The sequence below is a fragment of the Colobus angolensis genome, unplaced genomic scaffold, assembly GCF_000951035.1.
Source record: "Colobus angolensis palliatus isolate OR3802 unplaced genomic scaffold, Cang.pa_1.0 Scaffold501, whole genome shotgun sequence".
Lineage (NCBI taxonomy): Eukaryota > Metazoa > Chordata > Mammalia > Primates > Cercopithecidae > Colobus > Colobus angolensis.
Genome location: NW_012118500.1, coordinates 723,498 through 737,497, shown reverse-complemented (window position 1 = coordinate 737,497; position 14,000 = coordinate 723,498). Strand labels below are relative to the sequence as shown.

Genomic DNA, 14,000 nt, shown 5'->3' with positions numbered 1-14,000 from the left:
ATGTGGTCAATTTTGGAATAAGTGTGATATGGTGCTGAGAAGAATGTATATTCTGTTGATTTGGGGTGGAGAGTTCTATAGATGTCTATTAGGTCTGCTTGGTGCAGAATTGAGTTCAGTTCCTGGATATCCTTGTTGACTTTCTGTCTCGTTGATCTGTCTAATGTTGACAGTGGAGTGTTAAAGTCTCCCATTATTAATGTATGGGAGTCTAAGTCTCTTTGCATGTCTCTAAGGACTTGCTTTATGAATTCGTTGCTCCTTTATTGGGTGCATAGATATTTAGGATAGGTAGCTCTTCCTGATGAATTAATCCCTTTACCATTATGTAATGTCCTTGTTTGTCTCTTTTGATCTTTGATGGTTTAAAGTCTGTTTTATCAGAGACTAGGATTGCAACCCCTGCTTTTTTTTGTTCTCCATTTGCTTGGTAGATCTTCCTCCATCCCTTTATTTTGAGCCTATGTGTGTCTCTGCATGTGAGATAGGTCTCCTGAATACAGCAAACTGATGGGTCTTGACTCTTTGTCCAATTTGCCAGTCTGTGTCTTTTAATTGGACCATTTAGTCCATTTACATTTAAGGTTAATATTGTTATGTGTAAAGATGTTAGCTGGTTATTTTGCCTCGCTAGTTGATGCAGTTTCTTTCTAGCATCAATGAACTTTACATTTTGACATGTTTTTGCAATGGCTGGTACTGGTTGTTCCTTTCCATGTTTAGTGCTTCCTTCAGGATCTCTTGTGGGGCTGGCCTGGTGGTAACAAAATCTCTAACCATTGCTTGTCTGTAAAGGATTTTATTTCTCCTCCACTGATGAAACTTAGTTTGGCTGGATATGAAATTCTGGGTTGAAAATTCTTTTCTTTAAGAATGTTGAATATTGGTACCCACTCTCTTCTGGCTTGGAGAGTTTCTGCCGAGAGATCTGCTGTTAGTCTGATGGGCTTCCCTTTGTGTGTAACCCGACCTTTCTCTCTGGCTGCCCTTAACATTTTTTCCTTCATTTCAACTTTGGTGAATATGGCAATTATGTGTCTTGGAGTTGCTCTTCTCAAGGAGTATCTTTGTGGCATTCTCTGTATTTCCTGAATTTATATGTTGGCCGGCCTTACTAGGTTGGGGAAATTCTCCTGGATGATATCCTGAAGAGTGTTTTCCAACTTGGTTCCATTGTCCCCATCACTTTCAGGTACCCCAATCAGACATACATTTGGTCTTTGCACATAATCCCATATTTCTTGGAGACTTTGTTCATTTCTTTTTCCTCTTTTTTCTCTACACTTCTCTTCTCACTTCATTTCATTCATTTGATCTTCAATCGCTGATACTCTTTCTTCCAGATGATCGAGTCGGTTACTGAAGCTTGTGCATTCATCACGTAGTTCTCGTGTTGTGGTTTTCATCTCTATCAATTGTTTTAAGGACTTCTCTACATTGGTTATTCTAGTTAGCCATTGGTCAAATCTTTTTTCAAGATTTTTAGTTTCTTTGCACTGGTTACGTAGTTCCTCCTTTAGCTCTGAGAAATTTTATTGACTGAAGCCTTGTTCTCTCAACTCGTCAAAGTCATTCTCCATCCAGCTTTGTTCTGTTGCTGGCGATGAACTGCGTTCCTTTGGAGGGGGAGATGCACTCTGATTTTTTGAATTTTCAGCTTTTCTGCACTGCTTTTTCCCCATCTTTGTGGTTTTATCTGCCTTTGGTCTTTGATGATGGTGATGTACTGATGGGGTTTTGGTGTGGGTGTCCTTTCTGTGTGTTAGTTTTACTTCTGACAATCAGGACCCTCAGCTGTAGGTCTGTTGGTGTTTGCTTGAGGTCCACTCCAGACCCTGTTTGCCTGGGTAGCAGCTGCAGAGGCTGCAGAAGATAGAATATTGCTGGACAGCGAGTGTTGCTTTCTGATTCTTGCTCTGGAAGCTTTGTCTCAGGGGTGTACCCCACTGTATGAGATGTGAGGTGTTGGTGTGCACCTAGTGGGGATGTCTCCCAGCTAGGCTACTCAGGGGTCAGGGACCCACTTGAGCAGACAGTCTGTCCGTTCTCAGATCTCAGCCTCCATGCTGGAAGATCCACTGCTCTCTTCAAAGCTGTCAGACAGGGGCATTTACCTCTGCTGAGGTTTCTGCTGCTTTTTTTTTAGCTATGACCTGTCCCCAGAGGAGCAGTCTACAGAGGCAGGCCAGCCTTCTTGAGCTATGGTGGGCTTCACCCAATTCGAGCTTCCTGGCAGCTTTGTTTACCTACTTAAGCCTCAGCAATGGTGGGCGCCCCTCCCCTAGCCTCGCTGCTGCCTTGCAGTTAGATCTCAGACTGCTGTGCTGGCAATGAGGGAGGCTCCGTGGGCATGGGACCCTCTAGGCCAGGTGTGGGATATAATCTCCTGGTGTGCCATTTGCTAAGACCCTTGGTAAAGTGCAGTATTAGGGTGGGTGTTACCCGATTTTCCAGGTGTTGTGTGTCTCAATTTCCTTTGGCTAGGAAAAGGAATTCCCTTCCCCCTTGCACTTCCCAGGTGAGGTGATGCCTCGCCCTGCTTCAGCTCTCGCTGGTCGGGCTGCACCCGTGGACCAGCACCAACTGTCCAACATGCCCCAGTGAGATGAACCTGGTACCTCAGTTGAAAATGCAGAAATCACCCGTCTTCTGTGTCACTCACGCTAGGAGCTGGAGGCTGGAGCTGTTCCTATTCAGCCATCTTGGGTGCACTCCCCCATATCCCCTTTTCATAGTAAGTCTTCAAAACCTGGTGGATATTTTGCACTTACCACACATCCCAGTTTGGACCACCCCTGTTTTAATTGCTCAATAGCCAAGTTTAAGCTCTTTGAGTACATATATGATATGTGTTTTGTTTTCCAGTGCTTAGCATATGCCTGGTACCTGATACATGTGTTTAAATACTTGTTAAATGAACAAAGGAATGAATAAGTGGCTGATGGACATGGATAGGTGTGTTAGTCATCTATTGGTGTGGCTATCGTATTAAGCAATGCCAACATAGAAAACTGAGGTTTTCCCAGTGTTCTGCAAAGTGCTATTCATGCATAGCTGCAAGATAAGCCTCCAACTCCCCACTTCCAACCAGAATGGCTCCTGGAATCCCTCTTCTGCAGAAGGGAGACTAGTGAAGCAGTGATGGGGAGTGTGGCCTTGAGCCAGCTGCCTGCACTTAAACTTAACCTCGGCCACTTTCCAGCCACAGTATCTTAAGCAAGTTTTCAAATCTCTCTGTGTCTCACTTTTCTCTTCTGAATAATGAAGATAATTTAGTTCCTCTCAGAGTTTTGTGAGAATTGTTTTAATACATATACAGTGCTTAGAGCACTGCTTAGAATACAGTAAGCACTTTATAAATGTAGTCTGTGTATAGAAATTTTAAAATGGCCACTGTCCCCTGCTCTTTTAACATAGAAATCTGATTCTGCCACTTCTTGGTTAAAACCCTTCCAAGATTTCACTTCAAGGACCTGACCCCTGACTGCCTCTCCAGTCTCCTTTCTAGCCTCTTCCCTGGCTGTCTGCACTCCTGCCTCTGTTTTCACTTCAACTCCTCCCCACTTGCTGGTCCTTTGCCCAGAGCCAACTTCTGTTAATCCTGTTAGTTTTGCTAAAATATTATTTCCTCATGGAGGCCTTCCCTGGGCCTCCAGATTAAATTAATTCCCCTTCCTAAACACTTATAACATGCTATACATTTCCTCGCATTGCACTTGTCCCAGCTGAAATTACTTAGTTTTAGGTATAATTAGTTGTTAATGCCTGTGCCCTCACACTCTTCTACCCTATGGTAAGCTCTTTGAGGACATACATCATACCTGTTTTCTTTTCCCATGCTTAGCATATGCCTGGTACCTAACACATATTTTAAAATGCTTATCAAATAAACAAAGGAATGAATAAATGGGTGATGGACATGGATAGGAGTATTAGTTATCTATTGCTGCATAATACATTACTACAAACTTACCAGCTTGAAACCACACACATAGATTATCTCACAATTTCTATGAGACAGGAATCCAGGCATGGCTTACCTGGAGTCTCCACTTAAGGGTCTCTCAAGAGGCTGCAGTCAAAGTGCTGGCAAAGGCTACAGTCTAACTGAAAAGCCCAGCTAGAAAAGGATTCTCTTGCAAGTTCACGTGGCCATCAGCAGGATTCAGTTCCTTATGGGCTGCTGGAGTAAGGGCTCAGTTTCTTGCTGGCTGTTGGACAAAGCCTGCCTTCAGTTCTATACCATGTGGGCCTCTCCATAGGGCGGTTCACAATGTGGCAGCTTGTTTCAGAGCCAGTGAGGGAGAGAGTCTGCTAGCAAGAATGTTATAATTCTTCATAAATGTCATCATGGAAGTGGCATTCCATTGTTTTCCATAGTCTGTTGGTTAGAAACAAATCACTGGTCCTACCTGCACCCAAAGGGAGGAGAGTACTCAAGGGCCTGATCACCAAGGAGGCAGGATCATTGGAGACCATCCTAGAGTCTGTCTGCTACAGTAGTCATGAGGACAGATGAAAAGGTCCACATAATTTGGTAGTTAATTTGTAGTATATTGTATACTCCTTGTATATGTAATTTGTCCTTCATCTGTTGTATTTCCTGTGCATTTTACTGTGCTCTATGAGTCTTCTGCAGCTCACAGGTAATGGATGCCACAGCCAGACTAAAAATCAACCTCGAGGATGTTTTATATACAACTGTAATTCTCAATGCACTGTAACTGCCCTAGAATCATACCATTTCTTCTCCTTTAATATCCCTTCTGCATGTTTGGCAATATCTCTAAAAACTGGTTTTGGAACATGATGAACATATTTGGTACCAAAAATGCTGAATATCAAAATGGATGTTGTTTTCTTCTGGGCAGTGAATTTCATACTTGCACTATTCTATGTGATTTCCCATGTGGAAATCTTTTCAGAAGCCAGATAGATCTTTCAAAGCACAAATTCATCACCATGCTTTCATGGATGAAATAAGTTTCACTGACATTTCAAATTAGCATTTCTTTTCCTAATCTTATCCCATTCTTCTTAAATGCAGTGATTTGTGAAGCAATATTATATATGTTTCTCCCAATCTTTCCATTATGTATACCCCTTTCAAATGCTGGTAGATGGGTATTTCTTTAACCAAATTGTACCATTCTGTTTTACTCCTCTCTCAGAAATTGTTCCTCCTGAGTCGTTTTATTTATTTTTCTATCCTCCCTCCAGTTTTGCTTTTGGTTCCATTATTTGCAATAAGATGCTAGGACAAAAAATCAATGCAGACATGCACTAAAAAGAAAATAATTACCTGTAAAACATCAGAATATTTCAATCTGCTGTCAAGCGATACATAAGAAAGCTACTGATCCTCACCAAGATGAGGCTAAAGCTAAATATTTTTTCTTTCCAATCCCACAGTCTCCTACCTCCAATTTCTGGCAACCTTCTTTTGAGAGTCAACACTGCTTGGCTATTCATTAATGGAAAATTCACGCTTACTACCCAAATTCACAAAAAAATTGTGATTCTGTATGTAATGGTCTTGTTTGTGGCATTGTTTGATTATTTGCTTGAATAAGCCCTTCTTTAGGAATTTACATAACCCAAAACGTAAGTGCTGATTTTTCCCAGGTGTCTATAAAACAATTGGTCTTGATAACAGTCAGCCTTTCTAGCTTTTATTCATCATCCTCTTTTTTGAAAGCAAGGACTGTATTTTCATTTTTATTATTTTCTCTTTTCCTAATAACCGCCTGCCTCTCCCCAAACCTCATGAGCCACTCTGGTGCCTCTGCCCCAGGCCTCCTCAACCCAGCCCTTCCTTCACTCTAGTGCTGCAGGGGCTCAGACTCCAAGAGGGTGTGTTCTGCAGTGGAAGGCATACAACTGTGAAGCCAGATCAGATCTCAGCTCTACCATTTCATTAATTCCTTCCTTTCTTTCTGTTGTTTACACAGTACCTGCTGTGTACTAGGTGCTAGGGTCTATGTAGGATATACTGTGTGACTTAACCCCCCTTCTTCCTCTGCAGAATAGGTGAAAATGAGGAAATTGTTGAGATCAGAGGTCATGTATGTGAAGTACCTACTGGCATGTCTGGGACCCAGCAGGGCTCTGCAAATGGCAGCTAAAGCTCCTCCTAACTGTGCTTTCCCTTCTGTCTCATGCTCCTGTCATGTCCGACGTCTACAGATCCTGCTCTCTGTTTCTAGAGCCACTGGATCCTTCTTGTTCCCCTTTCCCCTTGATTTCTGATCAGACTAGAAAAATTAGTCATACTGCATGTACTGAATAGCCATGGATGCAGAGAAATGTATTACTACTCCTGAGATAATATTCGATTCAAAAGACCTCTCTTTGAGGCCAGGTGCATGCCTATAATTCCAGCATTTCGGGAGGCCAAGGCCTTGGGAGGATTACTTGAGCCCAGGAATTTGAGTCCAATTAAGCAACATAGTGAGATTTCATCTCTACCAGAAAAAATAAATAAATAAGATTTCTGGTCAACCACAGTTCTGTGTTCTACATTTTCATCATCCAGTATTTTCTGCTGCTTTCAAGATTGCTATAGTTCTAGAAATTCTTGACCTGGTATCCAATTCTAGACCTTGATAACATGAGCATCTAGGTTTTATTTAACAATACAAATTACACTCAGGAAAGAAGGAAGAGAAAATGATTAAGCATCAAATATAGGCATGATACTTAAAGCTTTCACATACATTTAATGCTTCCAGCAACCCTGGGAGGGAGGCTTATAGAAAGTAAACAATTTGTCAAGACTTGTAAACTTTTTAGGGGTAGAACAGAGACTTAAAACCCACTATTCCGTGACTTGTAAACCAGTGTCAAATCCATATTGCCTCCACAGACATAAACAGTATTTTTCTGTAACTCATTTATTTTATCTCTAAATGTCTTTATCCACAGACCATCCTAAACTTGTTTCTTCTCAAACAGGTCATAGACCTCAGCAAGAATGATCTGTCCACCATCCTACCAATGATGATCATAGGTTTAGAATTTCCCCATCTAGTGGTTGACTTGGCTGATAATCACTGGCAGTGTGATGATAGTGTGACAGTCTTTCAAAATTTTATTTCTGAATCCTGGAGGAAAAAGTGGAATATCATTTGCAACAGGTGTATAGGTAAGTCAGTAATGTCTCTCTGAAAGGCTCCATTTATACTGAAAAATGCACATAAACATTTTAGTCTCATTTGAAATAATGACAGTCCCCCTGAAAGCAAAAGTGCTGATCCTTGGCATTAGTGAGTCTGTGTCATAGAAAAATCACTGGTGCCAAATAACTGTTTTCCTCAGTTCATCAATTATTTTCTTCATGTGGTCAAAGAAACACAGTTCAACTCACTCAGCATCAACTGGATTTGGTCAAAAGGAGAAATTCCACTAGAAGAGAGTTTTGTTCTGACACACCAAACTTTATTCTCAAGAACCATAGACAGGCTGTTGGCATTAGACAAGAATTAAAAATTGAGTAAAATTTAATATCACAGTTTTATCCAAATTCCTAACAAATAATCTATTAAAGAAAGAACTTTTAAAATTAGAAATATAATTATTTTAAATGTTTGCTAACATTCTAAAGGTGTGAGCCTCTATATACACAAAACACACACACATATTACAAAAGCATATTTTCCTTTGATTTGTTCCTTGCCCCTCTCCCAAAGTGCTGGAATATGTTACTGGGGTTGAACATTCTGGGAAGTTTTTTTTTTTACATTAACTACCTTGGCTAAATCTCAAGTTCATATATAGAAAAAAAAAAAGTCCATTAAAAAAATGAGTCATAGATTCTGTTCTATTCAGGACTGCCATTCAAGTAGGAACATGGCCATGCCTACCAGGTTTAGAGGAAATTCATGAAGATCAGAGAGAAGTCTTAATGTCATCAGCTACATTTGTTTCACTCCACAACTGACATTCTGAGGGTAGAGAGTGAAATGTCAAGAACCAGTAAAGAAAACGGAATATTTTTGCTGTTTACCAGCACATGGAGTAGGTAAGATTATGGAGGAAAGAGAAGCCATGTACATGTGGCTGTCCCTCTAGTCTGGCTTCTTCCTCCCACAGGCAGCAGTGAAGCAGGAAGCCTAAGGCACATACAACCTCCAGGACCTCTGAGCAACAGACCTCAGCCTGATAGCCATGTGTAAATGCATACAACCATAAACATGCTGTTGGCATTAAACAAAAACGAATGAATGAATAATATTTTTAAACTGCTGATCATCATGTAATGTACACTTTAACATGTAGCTAGATAAGGACTGAGGAGGACTCACAGAAGCTTCTGAAACTCCTAGAATCTGGAGCTGGGGGCAGTGGCTCACACCTGTAGTCCCAGCTGTTCAGGAGGCCGAGGGACAAGAATCGCTTGATGCCAAGAGTTTGAGACCAGCCTTGGCAACGTAATTACAACCCTTGTCTCTATAAAATGGAAAATAAAAAAAAGCAGCCCAGGCGTGGTGGCACACACCTGTAGTCCCAGCTACTCTGGGGGCTGAGGTAGGAGAATCGCTTGAGCCCAGGAGTCTGAGGCTTCAGTGAGTTATGATTGTGCCACCCCTCTCCATGCTGGGTGACAGAGACCCCAATTCTGAAAAAAAGAAAGAAGAAAAGCGCCTAGAATCTTATTTCAATGTTCGCTTAATGTGTATTTTTTTAATCCCACTTTCAGGGAGTGAGGAGGCCAATGGGGGTACTCCCCGGAGCAGGATTTCCAGGAAAACCAGCCTTCCTCCCATTCATCTGCATCCCGTGAAAAGCCTCATAAGGAGCAAAGCAGGGAGGCCCCAGGGAGGAAGGCACATGGGTGTTTCCACTCTGGGGAAGAAGGCAAGGACCAGCTCTAGTCTTAGGGAGAAGCAGAGATGGCTGCCAAGGAGTGTTAGAAGCACCGGCGATGTGCAGACTGCCGGCAGAAAGGAGGACGCTCCCCAGGACCTGGCTCTGGCAGTGTGCCTGTCAGTGTTCATCACATTCGTTGTCGCCTTCTGCCTGGGGGCTTTCACAAGGCCTTATGTTGACAGACTGTGCCAACAAAAGTGCCAGAACAAAAGCCCTGGCCTGGACAACGCGTGTTCAAATGAGGGCTTTTACGATGATATCCAAGCTGTGGGGCACACACCACACCCGGAGTCCCATCTGCGCCAAGCATTTCCTCCTCTAAGCCTCTACAAGAACCAGACCCCTTTCTGGGTGACGCAGCCACACTCACATGCCACCGTAACTCCTGATAGAACTCTGGGAAGCAGCAGGACGGATCCTGGCAGTCCACAAAGCTCAGGACAGTGCGGGGACAACACCGGGGCAGGAAGTGGAAATGATAGTGCAGTCTATTCCATTCTCCAGAGACATCCACATGCTGGTAACCATGAACTAATGTCAGCAACGCAGGACCACATCCATAGGAATGATGTGCTTGGAGAACGGACTTATGAAACTGTGGCCCAGGAAGAGTCTCTCAGTGCACATTCAGTGAGCGTCTCTTCTGTAGCTGGCACCTCTCATGCTGTCTCTGGCTCCTCTCACGCTGTCTCTGGCTCAAGCCATTATTATTCCAATGAATTAGACCCGTCCCTCTCCGGAGAAATGACAGCTTCCCTCTGTAAAATGCTAACACATGCAGAAGCACAGAGGATTGTAGACAGTAAGGAAAGAGGGGGCACTGAACAGTCACTTTGGGACTCGCAGATGAAATTTTCTAAGGAAAGGCAAGTGAGTTCGTCCATTGATTTGCTGAGCATATGGCAGCCAAGGCTCTCGGGGGCAAATGCTGAGGGAGCACTTTCAGCCCACTACAGCGAGGTTCCACACGGTGACCCAAGAGACACAGGCCCATCAGTCTTTCCTCCAAGATGGAATGGTGGCCTGGATGTCACTCCTGCTAACAAGGAACCAGTGCAGAAATCCACTCTTTCTGACACTTGCTGTGAGTTGGAGAGTGACTGTGACTCTGATGAGGGGTCTCTGTTCACTCTGAGCTCCGTAAGTTCAGAGGGTGCGAGGAGCAAGACTGAAGAAGCAGCACCTGACGAGGAGCCCCTGCAGGATGAGAGCTCATGGGCAAACAAGGACAATGTGACGGCTGTAGACAGTCTTGAGGACAATGTCACCTTCCAAACAATTCCAGGGAAATGCAAGAATCAGGAAGATCGCTTTGAAAAACCTCTCATTTCCACTCCAAACTCTGGTGTGTACAAGACTCATCTGGAAAATGCCTCTGACACTGACAGATCTGAGGGCCCGTCACCCTGGCCCAGGTCACTGGGGAATAGTCCCTTAGGGGATAAGATTCCGGGCATGTTTACTTATGATTATGACACAGCTTTTCAATCCAAGGCAGCAGAATGGCATTGCTCAGTTAGAGACTTAGAATTTTCTAATGTGGATGTTTTACAACAAACACCACCATGTTCTGCTGAAGTTCCCTCAGATCCCGATAAGGCTGCCTTCCATGAAAGAGACTCAGACATTTTAAAATAAGAAACTTTCATTAAGGAAATATTCACAGCTCTAAACAATATTCCTTTAATGATCATGACAGAGGAAAACTAAAACCTTCACAACAAGATCCCGAAGGAGACAACATGAATTCCAACCAGGTGGACACTGATGCAAATAAGGGTTTTGTGGGCCCACTTGAGGAGGATGATTCTAGGAGGGTTATAAGCTAAACACACTTGTTAACATCCTGTGGGGATGAACCTGCTCTTCAGTGTGAAAGAGAAAGAGGGGAATATTTTGAGATCATTCCAAGAACCATGCACCATTATTACAAGAGCTCCCAAACAAAACCAGTTCACTAAGAACACAGAGGCACTTCATCAATAGGTTGGGGTAAATATTCAGAAGATAATCTGTTGCAGTTAGACAAAATGATTCTAACTTTCCTTCTCAAATACAGACCTGGAGCAAGCTGATGGGATTTGGCTCTCTGAAAAGAACAGCTTTAGGATGACAAAGGCAAGGGTGTTCAACTTTATCATCAAAGAGAATTCAAGTGACATTTTTTCATACATATTGAAGCACTTAAGTGGAAATGCTGGACAGATTTTAATGAATTCTGAACACACACTAGCACAACTTTTTGGAGGCTAATCATGAAACTGCAAAATTGAGAAAATTCTGAGTGATTATAAATGTTTTTAAATAAGTTATGTTAAAAGAGAAGTGGGACCACTTTTTAGAACAAAGTGTAAATTAAAAAATCAATTTTCAAGAAAACAATTGATGATTTATATAAAGAAAAAGATTCTCTGGCATATCCTTGCCTAGCCCTTCCTTGGCATGACTTGCTACACTCTAGTCATCATGAGCTGTGTCCTTCTGTTCATCCTCTGCTTTACAATATTTTCTCATCTTCCTTCCTGATATCCCCCCTCTGCTTGCCTTCTTAAAGACAGCACTCCTCAAGGGTGTTTGTTTATTCCTAGTCTTTCTTTATGATTCCTTTCTCCTTGAACCTCACTGCCTCAGCAACCGGCTCTACACAGATATGCCAAATCTGTATGGCAAGTCCTACCTCCCTCCCAAGCTCCAGACTCGCATTCTTAACCCTAGTTGCCCAAATTCATATAGGTCATCTGAGCATCTAAAATTCATTGTTTTTTTTTTTTTTTTTTTACAAAATAGTAATAGACTCAAAAGTCTCCCAATATTGCCCAGACTAGTCTTGAACTCTGGGGCTCAAGCAGTCCTCCTGCTTCAGCCTGTCACAGTGCAGGGATTACAGGCATGAGCCACTGTGCCTGGCCAAATTCATCTTTTTCTTTCACAAATATAATCTCTCATATTCCCTTTCTTGGTCAACAGTATCATAACATCCACCCAGTAAACCCAGTTAAAATTTCTGACTTATCTGTCTCCTTTTCATTTTCTATATCTGAGCAGCATCTAAGCTCTGTGTGGTAGAAGTTCCTGAATGTCTATACAGGTGGACATTTAGGCTTGACAATATGGAGGAGGGCTAGCCAATTTGTGTTAAACCATTGTTTGCATAGAAAGTACACTGTTTTTACTTACAGTGTATATTTATTTAGGGTAGACTAAGGTTGAAGGTGTTGAGGTTCTGTGGAAGGGCCTTAAGAGCCCCCTGTTGGCATCATCACTAGTCCAACCAGATCTAACTCCTCAATAACTCTTAACTTTGTTACATGTGCTCTCAGTCCCCAAATAAAGCACATCCCTTGTCTATTGCCTAGATTATTGTGACCTTTAGTACTTCTCCTTGACTCTCATTCGCCCCTAAATAATCTTATATCCAACCAATCATGATCCTGCTCAAAAATTTTTGATGACTCCCACTGCCTGTATAAAAACCAAATTCCATAATCTAGACACACCCTACTTTTCCGACTTCATCTCATCACATTATCACTCAACCGCACATTCTACATTCTGGTTTATGTCATGTAACATCAATCATTTATTTATTTCAGCAACCCTTTAGACCTTTTCTGGGCCCCTTATCAATTTCTCCCCAATTGCTATTTTGAACTTTCACTGTCCTTGAATTTTCACTGAGAATATTTAGGAAGAAGCTCCTCACTTACCTACTCCATAGCTATGTGCACTTCTTATGTGCACACCTACCCTCATTTGTGTCCTCTCATGACCCAAGGTCATGGGTCCATTCATGTTTCTCTTGCATGCTCTTCCAACATCCCCCTATCTAATGGATTCTTCCCACAGTATAAGCCTGCTCAAGTCCCTTGGATACTAAAAGAAAATGCCACCCTGCAGCTCCCTCAAAATCCCACCTTCTTCTCTCATAGCTAGGTGTCTCACAGTGATGGTCAGCAACTCGCCATGGCCTCTTCAGCACACTGCAGCCTGACTTTGGCTCACTTTTCTTTTGACCTGTGCCAGTAAAGGTCACCAACAACCTCCAGTTGCCACATACAAAGGGCCCTTCAGTCTTCACCAAGGAAAACCTCTTCAGCATTCCCCAAAGCTTAGCTTAAGGAAGAAGTATAGGCTCCTTCTTTGACCACCGTTGACCACTCCCACCTTGAAACTCATTTTCAGTGGCTTTTGTGATACATCTCTGTAAAGATGAGGTCTCAGGAGTACACAGATGACAAGAAACAGGGATGACTGAAGAGAGTTTAATGAAGGAATCATTTGCAAAGATCTAGGATTAAGGTAAACTAACAAGGGAAGGTGATGGACCTATAGGCTAGCAGCAGGGGACAGCCTTGACAGCCTTAGACCTGTAGAGATAAGGCAAAGTTGCAACCGTGAGGTTGCCTAGCAGAAGACCTGGTCTTTGGCAGACCATAGCCAGTAACAATCCATTTACAGCAGAAGGAAGCCAGAAGGTGATCACCCCAGGCTTTCTCTTCTCACTCTCCAATCTCCTGGCCATGACCCCAAGTGGCTGAACTCTTGAAGCCAAAGGACAAGAGAGGTGTTGATGTGGTCCACAGCAATCAGCCTTCCAGGCCACAGAGCAGGATGGAGAAGGATAGTGGATTTGGAGGGGCAAACAGAATATCCAGTGCACACTTCCTCCTAATTTTTCTGGTTCTCTGTGATTCTTTCTCAGGCTCCTTTTCTGACCCCTCTTCTTATACTAACCTCATAAATATGTGTGTTTCTCAGGGCTTTGTCTTTGTCCCTCTGGTCTTTTCACTCAGTTCACTTTCTCCATGTGAGCTATCAATCATTATGGCTTCAACCACTAGCTAAGTGTTGATATTTCCCCTTTCTACAACTCTTAGCTTTGAAATCTTTCTGGAGCTTTACACTCACATCCAGTTGTCTATTAGCTGTCTCCATGGGCACCTCAAACTAAGTGTATACAAAATGAAACCCGTCAGCTCTCCCTAACCCTCCCCACTCACAGAATCTGATCCTCTGTGTTCTCATCTCACTAGCTACCCGGCTGCTCCATCCAGAAATTTGAGTCATTCTTTTGATGCCTGTCTCCTCCTGTCCCTCATCTAACTTATTAGTCACTAACTACAGCCAATTCT

The 14,000-nt window shown here is 42.7% G+C and overlaps 1 protein-coding gene across 1 annotated transcript in view; it reads left to right on the top strand.

Annotated features, from left to right (window-relative positions):
- Window positions 1-11,247, top strand: part of LRRC66 (leucine rich repeat containing 66) — a 39,232-nt gene extending 27,985 nt beyond the window's left edge. The window contains exons 3-4 of the mRNA XM_011960053.1: window positions 6,955-7,144; window positions 8,699-11,247. Coding sequence (XP_011815443.1) covers window positions 6,955-7,144; window positions 8,699-10,506 — 1,998 coding nt within the window. The 3' untranslated portion in view covers window positions 10,507-11,247. The remainder of the gene's footprint in view (window positions 1-6,954; window positions 7,145-8,698) is intronic.
- Window positions 11,248-14,000: the final 2,753 nt, after the last annotated feature.